At 40.7% G+C, this 20,610-nt stretch overlaps 1 protein-coding gene across 4 annotated transcripts in view; it reads left to right on the top strand.

Moving 5' to 3' along the window:
• The first annotated feature begins 9,860 nt into the window (after window positions 1–9,860).
• The window catches only part of RIC1 (RIC1 homolog, RAB6A GEF complex partner 1), a 56,004-nt gene continuing 45,254 nt past the window's right edge, over window positions 9,861–20,610 (top strand). For 3 of the 4 annotated variants that reach the window (XM_068928799.1, XM_068928800.1, XM_009669096.2), the window contains exon 1: window positions 9,871–10,274. In XM_068928799.1, coding sequence (XP_068784900.1) covers window positions 10,134–10,274 — 141 coding nt within the window. In that variant the 5' untranslated portion in view covers window positions 9,871–10,133. Of the gene's footprint in view, window positions 10,275–20,610 lie in introns of all 4 variants that reach the window. The other variant, XM_068928801.1, reaches the window with a different exon arrangement.

A 20,610-nucleotide genomic window follows, 5' to 3' on the forward strand; every position in this document is an offset into this window, starting at 1 on the left:
GAGGTTAATATGAGCTTTTGCTTGATGAACAGCCTGGAATCTGTCTAATTAAGTAATTTATATCCCTAACAGTTTTGTGAGGCACGTATTACTAGTAAGATTTTACACATGAATCAAACAACAGAAAGACTTGGGTGACTTCCTAAAGGCCGCATCGGTGCCCTTATATGATCTCAGAGCAGAAGTCAGAAGTCTTGGAGTATAATCGTTCCATCTTCTCTGAGCCTCCTCATGAAAAAACATTTTGCTCATGTGCAGGAGATAACCATGAAGAGGAATAATTTGATAGTAAATGTAGTTATGAAAAGGCTTCACCTCACTTTGATGATATTCTTGCATTCAGGCAAGGGTTAGCTTTTGATCAGTGACGATTTGGGGTTGAGAAATCAGTTTTCATGTAACTGACCATGCGGCAATACACTTCAGAATTTTTTCCTGCAACTGTAAGATATGTAAAGTCTGAGATAGCTCATTAACAAGTAGAAAAAAAGTAGAGTTAGCATGTAATTTATTCTGCTTTCCATTGTATTTGAACAGGAAATTTGACAGCTCAGAATATGACGGCCTTCTATGACAGTGACAAAAGACAATTTAAGTTTTACTTGCAGCTGTGTTCTGGGGATGTTGTGACAGCTCTCCCCCAGCATCCACTTGGCTGCAGCTCACATAAGGCCCCAACAAAGCTGCTCATTTTTTTCAGCGTATTCACTGATCAGAAAGAATTGGAAATTGAATTTCTCATCCATTTCTTTCAGACTCAGCCAGTTCAGTACAGATGAAGATAAGTGCCTAGGAAAAATGGAGGTGGGAACTGGAATTATTGTTGCCAAGGGTGCTGAAGGATTGTAAGACACAAACTGATAGGAAACTAGATTTTGTTGTTTCTGTGGCTCTTGAAACAAGCCAGTAATTTGTTTGCATAGTGCTTTATGGATGTTCAGTTGCAACACTCTATGTTTGCTTCAGGGCAGCCTTGGGGAATAAAATTCCAAAGTTCAGATGACGCTCTCCTAGCAAAATATTTAAAAAGAAATAGCTCAGCCCAGTACAAACAGGTAATCAGTATAGAGCAAGGTTGCTACAGTTCCCTTTGCCTACCAGAGAAGACCCTGCAAAGAGCGCTGCCAATGCCACCGCCATGTTAATAATCGCAGGGGTTATGCAGCAGCCTTCTCCGTCCAGACAAGTGCCTACATTGAAGAGATATGCTAAATGGTACTAAGACTAACATCCCCCAGTCATACACAAGATATTCCCTCTCTTTTTACTTGCTCCATTCTTTCCTTTCACTTCATCCTTTCTGAGGTCTGACACTGCTCTGTCTGCAAGGAATACTCGCAGTGTGTTGTGTACCTTGACATCTGTAAACCCGGGTCCTGTTCGTTGGAGAGAGCTGGTGTTGGAGAGAGAGGACCAGGCTGCAGGTGATACCCAAGAGCTTGCCGGATGCTTAACCAGCATGTTTTGTTTCGCTTTTCGTCTCCAGACCAAAAACATCTGTTTTCAAGTCCAACAGCACAGTCAAAGCATTATCTGCTGCAGATAACACCACATCATAGAAGTATTTCTTCAGTGAGTGAGCTAATAGGTACAATGTTAGGTTCTTTTCTGAACCTCTACTATTTTCTTACTGGAAGAGCGCAAACTGATATCAAACTCACAGGTGGAGTCTGTGTGAAGATCAGGTCAAAAAAAGAGAGCTAAAACTTCAAGCCTGGGGTTTTCCTCTTCTTCTCTTCCAAAGAAACTTTGGGATCTAATTTTTAGAATTATCTTCTGTTTCTGACATTTCTAAAATTCATTCATTTCTAAAATTGATATAATCCTTTGGTTTTTGGAATGCTGCTATCTTACTGCATCCCATCTACTTTTTTTTGCGGGGGGGGGGGGAAATACACGTGCTAGATTCAGTGGAGGCAGTATGGGCCTCCTCACAGTCTTCAAATAACAGCTACACCTGTGGGCAAGGAAATTCTGCATATTAGCACACCTACGAAAAGCAGTACATGCAGTCTAGCTGCCCATTCATTAGTGTTCAACGGCACTATAAAAAGGCTACAAATGCAAAAGCTGAATAGCTTGTTGCTGTAACTACACGTAAAAGACATACAGTATACAGCATATATAGAACATATAGCATACATATAACAGACAAGTAAAACATTCATTGCAGACTGTTGCTCTACTCCTCCAGCACACATATGCAACAGTCAGATTGCTGTCTGAACACTGGTGGGACTGAATCTTTCTTTTTCACCTCCATAAATATTGCTACCAGTTGCATACTTTGGTGATTGTCCGCCGCACAAGAGGAAGTGCTCAGAGCAATCAGATTTTGTTCATAAAGCTCTCATTTTGAAGCATGGGTTACAAAGTGCTCTGCCTTTACCATGAGGTCTGGAAAACTCACTTTCCACAGTGTAGCCAACAATGAAAGATACATTGCAAAACTTTAACAGAGGAAAAGCAGTGGTAGGCATATCTTAACTGGACCTGTTATGAACATACACTCTCTGGCAAGGATTCATCAGAACACAAATATCCCATCGTCATTTACAGAAAATGGCTAAGATACAAAGTTTGTATGATGCAGGAACCGCAAACATACATATACGTTATCTCTACTAATCGCCTGTGAGCGTGGACAAGAAAGTGGAAGCCACTGTGGCCGTTGGCATGTCCTAAGACCTTCAGGCTGTTCCTTCTCTGTTATGAAGAGTCATTTCAGAGGCAGTGAGTCCTCGACTGGATACATCTGAATGTCAGAATATTTGAAACGGCCACATGTTCCTCTCATCCTCACCCCTGCAGCGCTTACGGCTGTTCAGAATTATGTGAGTTTGTCAATAAGTGACAATGATCCACTACTAACGTGAGCAGTGCATGTACCTATGCACATATGCAATACCATGCCTAGGAAAATGGCTTCTGAGGATTACTGTGGCAAGGTTACACATTTTAAAATATGATCGGAATATCTTTGCAGCCATCTAAAGTGGAAGCAGAATTTGTCTACAGAAGGTGACACTGTGCCGAACACCAGCTAGAGAAAACTAGTGAAACTTTGTATTGTGTGGACAAAAGACAGGCATATCTTTAATGTCCTATTTACAAGTAGCTTAAGGATAGATTTCACTGCATGATGTGAAGCTCTGCATGTCGGTCTCCTCACACAGGATACAGGTACCTCCTTCCTAGCGTACCAGAAAGGACCTCAGTACTGACTACTTGTACATAGGACTTCTTTGTCATAAAAGTTAAGCTGTGTGCTTAATCAAAGGCAAGACAATTCAAGTGTACTTTTGCGAGTTTTAGATGATTTAACACAGCCAATGTTTACAAAATTTGAGAAACACCTGCTAAAGGCGATAGTTAAACTATATAACATATGGCAAGTCTAGGTACTCATATCTATCAATTTCACTCCCGTGTACAAGAGCTACCACCTCTCCAACCACTTTGCCCATGATTTCAGGTTGATGTAACACACTGTGGCTGTGCTGTGTGCTCAGCACCTCAGGTAGGGAGTGTCACCTAGTTAAAACATGCAGCAATTATCCCCAAAAGCTTAATTCATGTTTTTCATTTGTGGCAGCTTGCAAGGTTCCTTGGTCAATTTGTTATTGTTCGTAACGTGTCTTTCCAACGCTTGTTACATTGAAAGCTATGCTAGGAATCACGTTCCAGAGTCATTTAATTCCATTAACAACCCTTTACTTGTTATTGGAAAGCCCTGTATAGTTTGAATGCATCTTCCTCACTGATCAGAGATGATCCAATCAAATGAAATAATTCGCAATTCATAGTGGTGGAGTGGTCTTTAGAGGTTGCACTGTGTGTTCAGAACCTAAAAGAATAAACTTATTTCCTAACATCAAGACTTAAAATGATCTGTGATTCTGGATGTTTCGGCTTCCTTGTATCCAACATCAAACATCTTCAAGGAATGTAGCTCTCTGGACATATTCAGAAACCACAGTGGCTTCTGGCATAAAAACTGTGAGCACAAAGCAAATTCTTCAGTGATTACGAAACAGTGCATTCCTCAGTCACTGAAACCTAGATAATAAAGTCTGAAAGAGGATCATATATTTCTAAGGATATTTTCACTGACCTAGAAGAGGATTTCTTTTTTTTTAAACAAACCCCTTTTGAATTCATAGCAGTTACGAAAACCAAACTGAATGCCTGAGGGCTGTTTCTGTATAGACGTTATTCTAAATGACCTGCGTCTTCTGCAAGTGTTGTGATACCTAACAACGTTAAATTAGGCCTACATCCTATGGTTTTGGCAATACGTTTATTTACGCTGACAATAATTAACCCATTAAGTGATATCGATTGCTTTCAATACTTCCAAATGATACAGTTTTATATCTCTTCCTTCATATTCTGTTTTAGATATCGTGTATAATTGCTAATGTATGGATAAGAGCTCAGCTGTGGTTTCCTTATCTATTTTCTCACAGCTGAGTGAACCTAAGTATTTTCAGCCCCATTTCATTTCTAAACTAAAACCATACTTAACAACTTTGTTGCTTTTACTTTCTACAAATCTTTCTGCTCCAAAATTTAACTAACAAATTCACTAATTTACTTGCAAATATTAAGCTTGGATTCAGCCAAGAATTCTTGGTGAAACCCATTTCTGAATGATATATATATTCGTAAAATTAAGAATAAAAATGTATGATTGCATATATAACTCATCCCCTAAAAAACAAGGGAAAAGACAAAACAACGGAAACAAAACTAAAAAACTCATGAAACTGAGTTCTAATCCTAGTGATTTATACTGTTGGTTAGCTACATGCATTTTCTAGTCAGAAATTGAAGACATACGCAACATAGGCAACATATGAAATGACATTCCACTGTAAAATGGATGGCAAGTATTTATAGGTCATTAGTGAATGATGTGAGACCAACAATTACTAATTGCATACATTTCTAAATTATCTGATGGTAAACAGTATTATTAAATGATTTTATGACCATTTGTGAATAATTTAGTAGGAAATAGTTGTTAGAAAAACAGGTGGAATGCATACTATTAATGTTATTACTCACACTTTCTTTGCTCCGAACTAGCTTTGTATGCTGGGTATAAAAAATATACATACATAGACAAAAAACATGTTTAAATTTCAAGATGTATCAAAACTCCTTCACTGGAGTATTCAAGAATGCTTGTTTTATATGAGAAAATGATGGAGTCATTGCAAAAGAGTACCTTCTTGGTATTTGAGGCCCTATCTTGTACATATGTACATACTGCTGACTTGGATTTTGCAACAATATAATACGCTACTCTTCCTCTTCTTTCTGACAGTCTCTTCACAGGAATTCACCCCCGCTGTGTTGTGCCTGAATTTAGAAAGTCTCTTTGATAATTAGTGATTTTTCTCTATGTGTTTTAACAAAAAGTGGCTTTGCAGTTCACTAGCCTTAGTGTTTAGTCTACTGCAACTTTCCTTCTTTTCTTCTTAAAGTACGTCAGATTTTCCTGTGATGTTGTAGTAAATAATTTCACTGTTTTTTTAAATATCTGACCTAAGTATTTTGAATTCTTTAGATTCCACCTTTAAGGACAGTAACGACCGTAACAACTTTCTCTTTGAAATCTTACCTGCGAATGGTCCGTAGGAAAGAGAGCTGAACATTTGCGATACTTTGTTCTGTTTACAGCACCTGTTCTGACTGAAAAAGCCCGTTTTTCTGTGGTTCAAAGGATGACTAATATAGCAGGGAGTTTAAATGACGTGTAAGGTGAATGACTTATTTGTCCTAACACCAGTTTTAAGAAGCCCAGATGACTTAATAAAGACATCTTGATGTACATAATAAGAGAGATGTGCATGTATTGTCACATGCCTTCTGCTAGATACATGACGTGACACCTGTGTCCTTAAACAACCTGGCAAGCTTCATATGGTGGGCTGTGACAGCACATCATTAACACTTTTCCTGTAAAGTATTTTTGGCTTTAAGCCACTTGGCCTGTAGCAATAATTTTTTGTTTTTTGCAGCACTTACGGGGGCTGACTCTCCTTAATTGTTCATGCAGATACACTGTAACACAGCTGCAGATAGGACAACAGTTGAGGGCTAACAGCTCAGCCTAAACGGCAGTTCGTGGCAATAGCTGCCAACTCTGTAGCGGGAATCTAACTGTGGTAGCTGTGCAGCATACTTACCTGCTGCAACATTTTCACCCCGGATCTAATGTCGTCACCCAGTTTCACCATGCTGCTCACATCTAGGCTTACGTATGTCAGCTTATGATATTTGAACATCCCTGGATGTTCGCAGAGATTGTCGTGGGCTTTCCACTTTCAAGACAGAGCTATCTCAAGAGTGCAGTTTCCAAAACAACATGCCTGTCACTACGTCGACAGTCACATGAAAGTACGTCTTATCTTCAGCTAGGTGAACTTGATGACAGCTGGACCTCTGTGCATGAAGGGCTTGCACAATTCTACCCAGGTATGTTATCAGAGACTCACTCCTACAACCCATGATTTTACCTCAGCAGTCACTGCCAGATCCGTTGAAGAAACTCTGTGAGCTTGGTCCTCTGCATGCTTGTCATTTCTACGCATCTTTTACCTCCTAGGTGAGTATGATTTACAGTCTAGTACCGTAACACCGAGAAGTGTGTCAATGTTTTTGCACTCAAGCACAAACAGTCTACGGATTCAAAAAGAACTACTATCTCATTATCACATTACCATTCTAGGCATCTAAATACGCTCTTGGTTCAGCACACAAAAATTTAACAAAAGGACACAGTTCAGGTCATATATCACCGATAGCAGGATTTTAATAGTCACACTTTCAAAGGAAATATTGCACCATTTTGTAGTCAGTGAACTCATCATTATCATTTCTCAATTTTATGATGTGTCCCTTGTCTCTCCCCAAGGAAAGGAATGACAGCAGCAACGTACACACTGCAGAGACTCCTGTCTCTTTGCTTGTTGCCCAGTGTAGAGTTATGACAAAATCGTACAGAGTAGTTATTAGCAGAAGCAGCTTTCCTTCACTTATGCATAGACCCTGCATGATCTAATTGTTCAGCAGAGGCAGCATGGCCTGTGAGCATGTTTGCCTCTTGTGTATGTATGTGCTACAATGCTGTAGCATTAACTAAGGGAAGCTACCTAAAACTAAGAAAGACATATGGATCCTTTACAAATTTTCTCACAGACTTGGATAAATTTCTCTGTATTTTCCTTTCATTAAGTAAGATGAAAAAACAATGTGTAGTTATCCCAGAAGAAATACGATTCCAAAAGCCACACTTACGTCATGGGATATCTTTTGTGGTATTTTTTTCTTGAGAAAAAGGAATAGATAAATGACAGGCTGCTAAAATCGTGAGTATTATTGCTATTTCCTAATTTAAAGGGCTAGCAACAGAAAAGCAAGTCAAAAAGAGACCACGGAAGAGACGAGTGTTTGTAGGAGAAACACTGATTGGCACCTTTCTGAGGGGCAGGAATTCGATGGCAAAACATTTCCAAGTTTTGCATTTAAAAGTTCAACATAAAAACATGCTTTGCTTCTTTACTGCAAAGTTTTTCAGGATTTATTAGGCTTTGTCTAGGTTCTAACATATACATATTCACAACTCACTCTTTTTGTTTCTGTGCTCACACAGAAAGATTTCAGCTAGAATATGATATTCACACAGTAACAACAATTTATTACCTAGAAAGATATGAGGAAAGAATGTATCTTAGATGTGGGGACAGGCCGCATTCCACAAGGGGAACTATGTAATCCGTGTTTTGTAGGAGCGGGTTTTGCGTTATGCCGGCCAGCAGAACTCTTCGAACAGGCAATGAAGGGCAAGCAGTTCAGTAAGTTTCTTTGATTATTTCCACCTGCAGCTCTTTCTTTCCAACATGGGCGCTGCCCTTGCAGTGGTGGGGAAATTTACCTCGTTCTCTTGCATATTCTTTTCAATTGCAAGATTTGCAAAATTTCAATAACGAAAGCCGCATTCACTACATCTAAAGCTATAGCTTAAGCAGTTACCACTTCCAGCCATCCTCCTCTCCACATTTTCCTGTTCTCTACTTAACGTATCAAGAAAAGCATTTGGGCAGTCACGGAAAAAAGATTACAGAACACGTCTTGGCTGAAAAATAACTTAGCCAAAAAAAAAAAATCATTTTTCAGATGAATTAGTTCCATTAGTTCCATCCCACTCATCATGCAGCAGGACAAACCTTCATGCCCATACGCAGCAGAAGCTCCAAATCAGTGCCGCATCCATCGGACATGTTGCGGGTAGAGCCATTCCCTGAGCCTGAGGTAATCCCAACCCAAAACACATATTCAAAGGCGACCTCTAAGGCATTGGAAACCCCTGGATCCGTCTCTGCTTCCCAGACTTGTTGTTGTCGCCTCCAACATTGCCCTGTGGAGCTCTGTTGCCAAAACAGTCTCTTAGAGGTGTGTGCGGGGGTGCGAGAGCACCCATTTTGTGTGACGTCTCTGATGCAGTGCCCAGGCCTCCCAGGAATTGCCAAACATGAGTGTGCAACAACATAAAACTCCTTTCCTAATTGATGGTGGGATGAACTGGAGAACATGACCTATCTGAGCACTGTTTGCCTATTTGAAGTAGTTTTTATTCCTCTCTAGACATATGCTTATACCGGTGGACTGATGGAGGACCGCGGCAGCATGCAACTGACTACAAACTAAACAGGGCCCTCAAAAAACACCGTTCTGCCTGCAAAACGGCTTCACCCTTCCACTGTCCCTATTCTTGGCCGAGAACTTCGACTCTAAGAGAGGGGTTTTTTCACTGCACGGTGTCAAACCACTGCACTGCACTCCCTGGCCTCTCACCCCCCCCTGCCCCGGACCACAGGCTAACCAGGCAGTTCCCCCTCTGCTCCCCAGGGCCGTCACCAGAGCAGGGCGAGGGGCAAACGGCTTTTCCCCGCCGTCCCCCTCCCCCTCCCCAGGCACGGCGCTCAGCACCAGCCCCGGCCACGCAGGCGACCGCTGCGCCCGGGCGGCCTTCCCCAACAGCCTCTTAAACGCCCCAACGGTCCCCGCAGCGCCCCGCCCCCGCAGCGCCCCAACGGTCCCCGCAGCGCCCCGCCCCCGCAGCGCCCCAACGGTCCCCGCAACACCTCGCCCCCGCAGCGCCCCAACGGTCCCCGCAGCGCCCCGCCCCCGCAGCGCCCCAACGGTCCCGCCCCTACCGCCCGCCCCCGGCGCTCAAGGAGCGGGGGGAGGGGCCCCGCCTTTGTGCGCCTGCGCGCCCCCCCCCCCCCCCGTTCTCCTCCACCCCTCCCTCCCTGCGCCAGCTCTTTCTCTCCCCGCCCCTAACGCCAGCGCTCGCGCTGTGGCGCGGAACCTTGACACGCAGTCTCTCGGGACGTGGGTGGGGGGGGAGGTGAGGGCGAGCATCCCGGCCTCCTCCTGACGTCACTTCCGCGCAGCCCGGCGGCTGGGGCCAATGGGCGGCGGCCGCCCCGGCCCCTCCCCGCCTCCCGCCCCGCCCCCTCGCGGGCCGCCGTCGCGCTCGGGGCTGCGGCGCCCGGACGCCGTAGCGGAGGGGGAGGAGGCGGGAGATGGCGGCGGCCGCGACAGCCCCAGCCCCGGTCCCGGTCCCGATCCCGATCTCGGCCCCGGCAGCGGTCGCAGGGAGAGCGGGAGCGTCCGGCACCCCGAGGCGGTCGGAGCCGCCGCCGCAGCTCCCGCCGGCCCCCTGGCAGCAGTGACCGGCCGCCGCCCCGCAGGCCCCGGCCCCCGCGGCTCGCTGCGCTCGGGCCTCGCCCCGCCCCGCGCTCTGCTCCCGCCTCCGCCCCTCGGCGGCCGCGGCCCTCCGCTCCCCCCGCCGCGCCCCGTGAAGAGGCCTCATCCTCCCCCGCCCCAACCCATCCCCCGTGCCCGGGCGGCGGTGCCGAGCCCGGGCCCCCGCCGCTCCGCTCGTGATTATGCTCGGCCGGCTGCGGGCCGGCCGTCAGAGCCCTTCGTCCGCAGGTCCGGGAGCGGGGAACCGGCGGGCCTGTTGCTGCTCCTCGGCCCGCCTGGCTGCCGCCGCCCCCCGGCTCGGTTAGAGCCCGCCGCGACTCCGCTCCCCGCGCACGGGCAGAGCTGCAGCCATGTATTTCCTCAGCGGCTGGCCCAAGAGGCTCCTCTGTCCTCTGGAGTCCCTGGAGCAACCTCTGCACATCCAGACGGATCCCCAGAGAGCTTTCTTCGCAGTGTTATCCCCATCTCAGCTGAGCGTCTGGTACTGCAGAGTGAGTATCTGCCTGTTAGCCCTCAAACCCTCATCTCCCAACCGAAAACCCCTCCAGTCTGTAAGATGTTCGTTCGCTCCTCTGCCAGAAAGCGTTGTAAAAGCTGGGACTAAATTTTACAAAGTACTACAGTATTTGTGGCTCTCTCTTGCAAGTCAGACGTGTTAAGCGGAGATATTTACCTGTAGGAACATACTGTCAAGGAAATATGTAAAAGTAACCTACTCGGAGTTAGCACCTGTTATTACCGAAAAGGAGACTCCAAAGCAACCTTTTTTTTTTTTTTTAGTTTGACTTTAAATAGCACGGTAGCCTGTTGCAAAGGATGTTATAATAACCCTTGTTTTGCAAACGTGCTTCATGTGACTGAAGGTCACTTGTCCTATGTTTTTTGCACCCAAAATTGGGAATCCAGGAGTCTTCCCCAAACCTAACTGCTTATGTTTGTCATTACTTTCACGATTCAGGCTTATTCAAGAGTGATTGTATAGCACAGACGTTCACAAACTTGTCTTGCTATGACCCCCATTTAAATGTTCTGTGGCCCTGAACATTAGAATTGGCATGGAATACAATTGAATTTGGCAGATGTTTGCATGGAAGTTGCTGCCCTAGCAACACTGAAGAGTATGTGTATAACATACGTTAAATACCTCACTTTAAATGGAAGTTTAACCTTTTTTCCCTTTGAGTTTGGTAACAAAAAGTGCTGTCAGCTGTGATATTGGCTTTAAATTTTGATGCTACATCTTCTTAAGTAGTACCTAAATTGAACCCTAAATCTGTGTATAAATACCTGTCTCCATCTAGTTAATAGAGTTCATCTCAGGTTGCAGGAGAAAACCAAAAATCTAATCTTAGAAAACTGATATTCAAAGGTATCAAGGGACAGACATAGCCTTAAATCACAGAACGGTTGAGGTTGGAAGGGACCTCTGGAGATCATCTAGTCCAACCCCCCCTGCTCAAGCATGTTGCCCAGGATCGCGTCCAGCCGGGTTTTGAATATCTGCAGTGAAGGAGACTCCACAACCTCTCTGGGCAGCCTGCTCCAGTGCTCAGAAAAAAATCTTCTCTTGTTGAGATTCCATCACCTTACCTTGTTGTGTTGTGTTGTGCTCAGTATTGCTGTTCATTAGTTTCTGGGTGGGGTGTTGTTTTTTAACCTACACAAATGTCTAATTAGAGCAGATTAGTCCAGTGGCTCTGCTGTGTGAACATCATCATGTGGCCTTTGATCTCTTAGAGTCATGATACATAGTGTAGACATACTCTTCTAGCTTTGCTAGTTGTTAATTTATAGCTGTAGTCAGTTAACAGAGCCTAATTAAAGGTAAATATGTGAAAAAGGACAGGCTTATAGAGTGCTTCTCAAGATACGTTGTGTTGTCTAGAATACAGTTTCCTTTATGGTCCATCACTGAGGATTTAATATGTTAACTTTCAGGTCTGGACTTGTTTTGAAATGTTAACTGTTGTACAGCTGGCTAGAGGCAAAGCTGGAGCAGAAGTCACTTGATGCAGAAGTTTGAGCAGAGTTGCAGATCATTTAAAACTTTTTTACTACATTTTAATTTCAGTATGTAATGGGTGCTTTGGAGGAAAATGCTGGCTTTGCCAGGTAAGATCCGTAGTTGACGTTAAACTAAAAAGTATGTTCCAGTCTCTCACCCTCTGCAGACAGTCAGCGTTAGCAAAACCAAGTACAACAAAGGTCTCTGTTAAGATAACCTTGTTTAAGATAATCTTTCTGCTATATGGATGCAAATGACAGAATAAAAAAAAAGCCATTTAGTGTGTAAAAGCATGTGTTGGATTTTTGTGAAAGAAGCTAAAATTTTTTGCATTCTATAATAAGCTTTCAGTTGTCAGAAGTATCTTCTTTGGAACAGAACTAAGTTCTAGTCTGGTTTAAGTAATTCAGTTTCCTGAAGCAAAAAAGCCTTTAGGCTAATATCTTTGTTAGTTCAGATAGTAATAAGCCTTATGTATATAAAGTTCCATGTCAGAATAAGGTGAGGAGGCTGGTAAGGTTCTGAGTTTTACACTTCCTATTTCAGGCATAGGGGCCATTGAAATATTTTCAGACTTGCAAACTTACATTTATTATTTTGTGTTTTTCATGTGATATGGTATTGCCTAAAACTCCTTTGAATCTACTATGTGCTTAAGAACTAGTATTAGGAAATTAAAGATTAGAAATGGAGTAAATGATGTAGGCAAAAACAGATGGAATGCTGTTGAAGATTTTGAGGCAAAAATGTGTAGACTAATTTGCATGTTATTTTGTAGGGAGAGATTGGATATATTGATGATTTTCATTACTGTAATGAAAAAATAGTAGGTAAAAATCAAGGTTCTATTTTGTTCTTATTTTGAAAATTAGGAAAATGTGACGCAGTTCCCACTTGTACCGCCAAGATTTTATTTCTTGCAGTTTTATAGTTAAATAATTCTAATCTGTTGTAGGATCTTGATTCTTAAATGTTTCTGTGGTTAGACTGAAATTTGGAAGGGGAGGGACAGTTAATGATTGTAATCTTTGGTTACCAAAGAAGCCTGGAACTCCTACAGTGAACTTGGAAATCAGAATGGTGCTGAAAATTGGTTAAATTAAGCAACATATTTTCTCCCTGTTAGAAGTGGAGGTTGCACAAGGATCCCATTTAATTGCATGGGACATAGTGGTTATCTGCTGCCTTTAAAATGTTATCTGTTTGTTGGCTTTCTTGCTGAAACCAAGCTTAACCTTATTTTCCCTCTCCATATATTTTAGCCTTCTTTGATGCAACCTAGGCGTCTCATTTGCCTCTAGAAGGAAATGATTGCAAAAATCCTGGATATAACAAAATAGGCTGCTTATCTTACTGTATAAGCCGCTGTTGGAGCGGGAGGGAATCTGCATTGTGGTTTTTAATGATATTGTCATAAACTGAGGATGACTTCTTTGACGATGTGCTGTTTTTCTACAAAATCCTCCAAATGTAATTTTGAAATTTCTTTCTGAGGCTGCAGTTCTGTTTTTGTGCATTGTCAGTGATATATTCGGTTTAAGGGCTTTTCGCTTACTTACTTCTGTTACGCTTTTACGGGTACTGCTGTTTGTTATGCCAGCTTGTTTTTTGTGTGGCTGTGCTCTAAACTGTATTTGAGAAATGATCTATTTTTTTTAAAGGGGAAAACTTTGCAGTTTTTTTCCAACTGGATCACTTCACAGGTCTGTTTCACAAAGTGACAAGTAAGCAGTTACATTGGCATAACTTGGGTCAAAAGAAAAAAAAAATCTTAAAATGGATCCGCCTCTGGCATAAGAATAAGGAGGAATTACAGGCTAACAGTAGGAAGTGATAAATGGTGGTGTTTGAGTTTCTTTGCTATTATAAAATAGAACTCATATATCACAGATTCAGTGGGAGAATGATCTTTAATAGCGTTTTATTAATGTGACAGGTTGAGAAGCCTGATTTATTGATGCTTATTGTCCTGTTTCTGGTATTGGAACTTTTGCCTGCTTTGTCTGCTTTCTGCAAGTGACATGAATGAACTAAAATGATGCTGATGTTTTTCATTGTCTTACGGAGTTAGATGTCATGCAGATTTTGCTGTATAAATAGGTGTTTCCTGAGAGAGACTAAGAATGGTCTACTAAGACATATTTCAGAAAGTCTTACCATTTGAAATCTATAATTTTAAGTGAATGTTCTCGAAGGATGAACAAAATCAACAGATGTTTAAGACTGTAACAGGTAGAAGACAGGACATACTTCCTTTGTGCGATGTTCTCTGCTTTACCACTTTTGCAGTTAGACGGTCACATAGAAACAAGGGAGAAATGTTTTAAAAATAGGAAGCGTTTGAGGAACCAGAAAATATGCAATGATGTTTCAGTAGCTAAAACCAAATGTTAACTGTGCCTTTCTGAAACTCACTAGTTTACAAGTTGAGGCCATATGTAACTCCCAGTAGAGCAGTTCAAGCTGTGTAAGGATTTGAAATCTGCTGATTAAGATGTCCTGTAATGTCTTCTGTATAGAAGGACTTCTCTTTTTAGTGATAGTTGTAGATGTGGTGCCCTTGTGAACGAACTGAAGCAAGTTACTAGCTTTCTTGGAAGGAAGGTTATACTATGTTTCAGTCTTCCTTGCTATTTTCTGATACTTTTAAAGTATTTCTTTTGTAGTATTTTAGGAGAAATTTTGATTTAGCTATCTTGGAAGATTCCTTCACATTAAGAGCTAATGAAGCCTGCCATAGACAGCTATCGAAAGCTTGTAAATTTTTTTATTCTGCTTCTATTAGGTAATTGGTTGTTTGAAATCAGAAAATTTATTTTATGAATTGAAATTTCTTAAATATTAAAATTAAGTCATTGATGTTTACTAGATTGACTAGGGAACTAAAGATGAGGTTTCCTCATCTGCAGCTGGGCAGTTTGAAGTGTTGTCTTCTTTCTCGCTCCCAGCTATACTTTTGTGACTTGTTATGGACTAGTGTTGGCTTTTATCTTGACTCCATGAACAGATGGAAAAGTGTTTGCTTTCTTTTGCCAGGATAGTAAACTGAATCCCTCAGGGGATCAGAGGAGCGTTCTAGTTGGCAAACTGAAAGCAGTTACTCCTTTGACAGCGGTAACTTTTAATGCCATTAGATTGGTGTGGTTATCTCATGAAATGTGAGATTGAGATATTTTGAGGAGTTCTAGATATTTACCTACAGGATTCGATAAGCTGAGGGGAGATGTATGTAACTGAAGAAGGTGGTGTGATAGATCAGTGGAGTTTCCCTGGAGATCTTGAAGAGCAAAGTAGGTGGAACAAGAATAGAGTCTGACGCAGTTGTACATATAAATATAGTTCAGCATTTCCTTTCTTTAATCTTAGCAGACTGTGGCAGTGCCAGGAATATGTACTGTCCTTGAATATTTAATGAAAGCTCCTGGAGGTTATTGGAGTATCTGCTCTGACTCTGCCAGTCAAATCCAGTTTTGTAAGCTCTCTGGAGCTGAGGATAGTTTGGCCCAACCACTTATTTTGAGGAACGTTTCTTAATAACCTAAATGTGTACCAGCTTATGATTTATATCTAGCCATTGTTTTTAAACTTGCCTGTTTTTTATGACAAGCTGATACTGAATCAGACCAGCCGAATGAACTTCAGCTTTATGGGAACGCATGCCTGTCAGAATCCTAGACTGCAGAGTAATCTGTATTTGTTCTGTATGCTGAACTAGGCTGTATACAGGCAAGTACATAACTCTCTTCTCATGTGCTTTCAGTGTGACACAGATGGCATCAGTGCAAGTTACCATGTCTTACCTCCTATCCCTGTGGTTTTTTCTTAGTTGTTTAACCCCTGAGAAGCTAATGAGGAATTTCTTACTGCTACCCAACAGATGTTGATCTGAGAAGACTTTCTTTTTATGCGAGCTACAAAAAGACTCTGGGCCTGACGTGATCCAATGACCTACAGATAGTTATAATCTTAATTTCCTACGTGAGCTTTACCTTTGTCGTTGCCTTTGTTCTTTGTGTTGAATCTTAATAATCAGTTATTAAATAGACAATACTTCCAAAAAAGTAGCAGTTTTGCTGTCTCTTCTGTTGTAATTATATATTTGTAGTTACATCATGAAGGAAATAAGAGAAATACCCTTTAGACTGATTGGATCATCATGAGAGATCTAAAGTTATCATGTTAATATTCGTTGGGCCTTAAAAGTTTTTCAGTTTCTCCTGTGCTAGTATCGAATAAATGACCCTTGAAAGACATCTCATTTACTTGCATTGAGAGAAAAGCGTCCTCAGTTGTGAATTTTGACAGTCCAGTCTATTGCACATAAAGTTATTTGCCAGTATAAGGTTTGTTTATAGTTAGAGATTGTATGAATCTACTCTGCATCACACAGACTTCTGTGATGCTGTATTTGAAATTTAAGCACAGCTGTCTATGGCCCTGCAAGTTCCTGTGTTGATGTTCCATTAAAAAAACCCCCTGTGTAATACCATGTTGTCAGCTGCTAGTGCTGTTGCATACTTTCAGCCGATGTACTATGGGAAGAATCTTCTTCCTGGAGATAACAGCTGTGAAGAGACTGCTAGTCTTCCAGATGTTCAGTGTTTGACAGCCATACTTAAATGCAAAAAACTCTTTGGAAACTCTTTGGAAAGTAAATTAGTAGTAGTGAATTAGTGGCATTAGGGGTGAGAATCCTTTAAAAAAGAAGCATTAAGGTTGGTGTCCTTTACTTGCATTGGAAATTCAAGTTACTTTGGATTCATATGTAAAATAAAAAAGAGCAGAAGCAAAAGTATAGGTCAGATCTGAACATGCCCTCTGCATATAGCTAGGCAAAGCCTTCAGACTAAATGTTCTTTGGGGAAATAATTGGATTCTGTGCAACTCGTTTGGTATTTTTAAGTGTGTGTGACTTTCTTGCAGTACATACTTAAGAATTTGGGTATGACTTGATATATCAGCTACTTAATGTATCCTTCCCTCAATTCTAAGAATGTTGTGGTTTCGCTATTCATATTTAATACAGTTATAAGAACTACTGTTTGGTGTTGTATAGAAGTTGTAAGAGTGCTGTTCTCTTACAGGAACATCCGAAGATCAGAGAGAGATTGTAACTTCATATTTTTGTTTCTGTATCAATTTTCTTAACTTTATTTGTGTATGTCATCGGTTTAAAAAAAGTCAGTGTCTCCATCTCAGTATGATATTCCCAAGTTTCAACCATTTACTATTACTGTAATTGAGTATCTTAAGGATGAACCTTCTAGCTTTCAAAGTCCAAACTACAGTCTGTCAAGGCAGAGAATATGGTTAATGGAAAAAAAAAACAGTATTGACAGCCATTGTCTCTGTCACCCAAATAACCACTCTTCTTGAGTAGTTGACAGGGTCCATTATTTATTTTTTTGGGTGGCTGTGAATGGCAGTGTTTCTCTCTTGCCCTTTCTCTTTCGGGATCTAGGTGAACTGAAATTTTTTTTAGTATTCCTTCATTTTTACTTGCTCTCTTACTTTTAACGTCTGAAGGTGTAGATGCTGTTAGGTGTCTGCCTCTCAAAATTTTTTCAGTAGTTTTTCTTTTTATTTCTTGACTCATATAACTTATTTGATAAAACTACTATGTGCACAGTTTGTCTTTAACTTGCCGCGGTCAAAGCACAGAATCCAAATTAAGGAAAACTCCATTTTTCCCAATTGTATGTTCTCCCAGACAGAAACAATGACTGTACTTCTCTCTGTGTACCTCTAAATTTATTAATGGATAATTTTTTTTTAAGCCCTTTAAACAGCTCATTAAGTCAGGCATTTACTCCTGATCAGCTACTCTTCAATCTGTAGTACTGCTGCTATTTAAAGACTGCGTGTTCAGAGCGACATTCACATCTTAGTTTAAGGTGTAAATGTCTTCAATGTGCATCTGAATCAAATGTGCATAGAAAGCTTGTGTTTGGAAATGGTAATATAATTTCCACTGAAGTGGTAATATCACTTCTGAAATGGTGATACCACTTCTGCTTTGAGAGAATTCAGATGTAGGGTTTGACCATCTTGATAAATCTCTTCAGGAAAACTGCTTGATGTGGTTCAGTTTGTTTTGAGACTGTTCATGTTGCTCATGGTTATCCCTTAAAGAAGGAATTGGGAAAGGTGATGTATCCTGTCAGCTAGAATTAAGTTAAACAATCACAAAGTTTTAAATGAGTGTGACAGTGATTGCCCTAATGTTGATGCAGAGCTATGGCAAAAGAACTGCGTCTTCAAGTATTTCTTAGCTGAAAATCCAAAAGAATTCTTACTCTGCAACCTTTCAGCAACTAATAACAAAATGGAAATGAGTTTTAGCGTAGGTTGTTGAATTAGGTGTCTTTATGTATGAAGCTAGCTAGCTACCTTACTTTATAAATGATGTAGTTCTTCTGTCTCGGTTTTGGCTATCCAGAGTATATTTGCACTCATTGCTCTCCTATGAATGTTTTAACAGTCTGACATCAAAAAAGAAAAGACATATTTTATGCTAGAAAGGCATTGATTTAGGAGTGAGAGCACTGTGGAAAGGACTCTTGTGAAAAAGAAAGGTAAGGTAGTTGAACGGTAGGTAAAAAGGGGGAAAATCTAGTGTATTCATGGGAACAAGAAGTTATATCCCATTTCTTTTTTCAATATTGTTAACTAGAGCGCTGGAGAACTTATTTAGTCTTAGAGATGACATCACTATATGTTTTTTAGGATCTTTCCCCTTTTTATTTTCTACATTTTAATTATTCTGTGACCATCCATCCCCTGTTCTATTCATAAATGAATGTTAGCTTCTGTTATGCCTTACTCAGAGGCCAAATTGTTATATCAAAATGCTAGACTTTCTCTGCAGCAGATTGTGAAATGCCAGATTTACTTTTCGTTTATCTTGAGAAGCTCTTGCCAGCTTTAAGTCAAAATTTGAGGGAGAATTTCTTATTAATTGCACAGAAAGTCTTCAGTTATTTCTTTGTTACAAACTGGAGGTGTTTACTGTTGTTCTATAAATGAATACCTTTTTTTTTTTTTGGAATAACTCTGGTTTTATTTGTTAGATAAATTCCAATGTTTCTAGAATCACCAGTTTCTTCAAAAGCTGTTACTCTACCATGAAATCTTAACTGAAAGCTGATTTTAAAAAGGAGGATGTTTTTACATATTTGAGCCCTAGAGTATGCATGTTTCACCTCAGTTACACCTAACTAGATTCGTTTATAACGTTCAATGGCTGCGTGAAGAAGTGAGAACAGGAAAAGCCATATGGAGTTCATGAAGTTGATGTGGGAAGCTGTTTTTTATGATAGAAGCAAATGTAAAGGTTTAAGGAAAAATCTACGTAATAGAACCCAAATACCTGAAGTTTCTGTACCTACTGTGAGCTAATTATCTAAAACTAACCAGAAAGAAGTATTGTACTAATTGGCACTTCTTTTGCTAAAAGTAGGGATTTAACAGCTTGTTCCACTTGGGACAAGTAATGAAAATTATGCTGATATACCCTCCTATTTACAGAAGGAGTGCAGTTGTACGGTTCTTAGTGCTGTTATATGTATTAGATGACTTTTGATAATAAATTGCTGTAGAAGTAAAATGGTGATTTTTCTCTCCCATCTGAGCAGAGTAGGGTAACAAGCTGTCCTTCTAGCTGTATTACGCTCATAGCTGTTCACACTGGTCACACGTCTGTGACAAACTTCTAAAACTAGGGAGAGCGTGTTTGTACATCAGGGGTTTTTCTCCTGTGAAATCCTGCTCTTGAATATCCTTACGTGTGAATAGCTTTATATTAATTAAATATTTATGGTTTAAACGTTAGCTAGGTAGACTTTGTGACCTATTGAATTAGAAATGAGTCTGCTAATAAGAAAAGAGATCTCTTAAACTGCATAAAAGTCAAATATGCTTGTATTCTTAATGTTGGCTCATTTAGTCCTCAAATTTTAAGGCATAAAATTAAATCAATCTGGAAGTCACTTCATATAAATTTTATAGGTTCTCTGTTTGCAAAACTTCCTTCCAAATTCTAAGGTGTAGTAGTATCTTTCTAATGAAGGAATATCACAAGAAAGTTACAGTATAAATGCTGTCATTATCTTCTGTAAAAGTAACTGTATGCAAAAACCTATGCTGGAGTGCATTAATGAGGGTTTAAAAAGGATGTTCTTGCCTGCTGGTGAAATGCTTAAAGCACAGTAGAAGAGGATTGGTCTCAGAATCATTACTGCAGATTACCAGGACTGTATTGTCACTAGATGCATGTTTTTTCTGTCTGTCTGAGGCAATTAAAGTGGATGTAAGCCAAGCAGTGAAAGGTCTTAGCTTAAAAATTAGCTTGCTTGTTACACGTTCTAGTATGTATGTTTCGCTTTATTTTTTGATAATTCAATTTTGTGTGGATGTAAAATTTAAGCAATAATGTACAGAATGCTGTTTATGGAATGAGAAGTCATGCTATGAATTTACCAGGGCAAAGAGTGCCTGTATGGTGTTAATTAAACTTCTTACTTGCATGTTTGGTGAGAGTATTTGATTACTTAGTTTCATAGTATCTTTTTTGAATATTTTTTGACATTACTTTTTATTAAGGGAAACTGAAATAGCTGATGATAAACGTGGTGGTGATAGGCACCCACGCAGTGTATGGGTAGAACTAAAAGTTTTTGATTTGTTGTACCAACTTCTGCAATTTGAGCTAGTAGACTGACTAAAAACGGTAGTAAAGTTGTCATCGCCTGTGGCTCTAGTGATGCTGTGCCAAGAGATTTCATAATTCCTTTCAGCAAAAGGAATGATTGCTACTCAGCCTT

Source organism: Struthio camelus, chromosome Z (assembly GCF_040807025.1).
Source record: "Struthio camelus isolate bStrCam1 chromosome Z, bStrCam1.hap1, whole genome shotgun sequence".
NCBI classification, from domain to species: domain Eukaryota; kingdom Metazoa; phylum Chordata; class Aves; order Struthioniformes; family Struthionidae; genus Struthio; species Struthio camelus.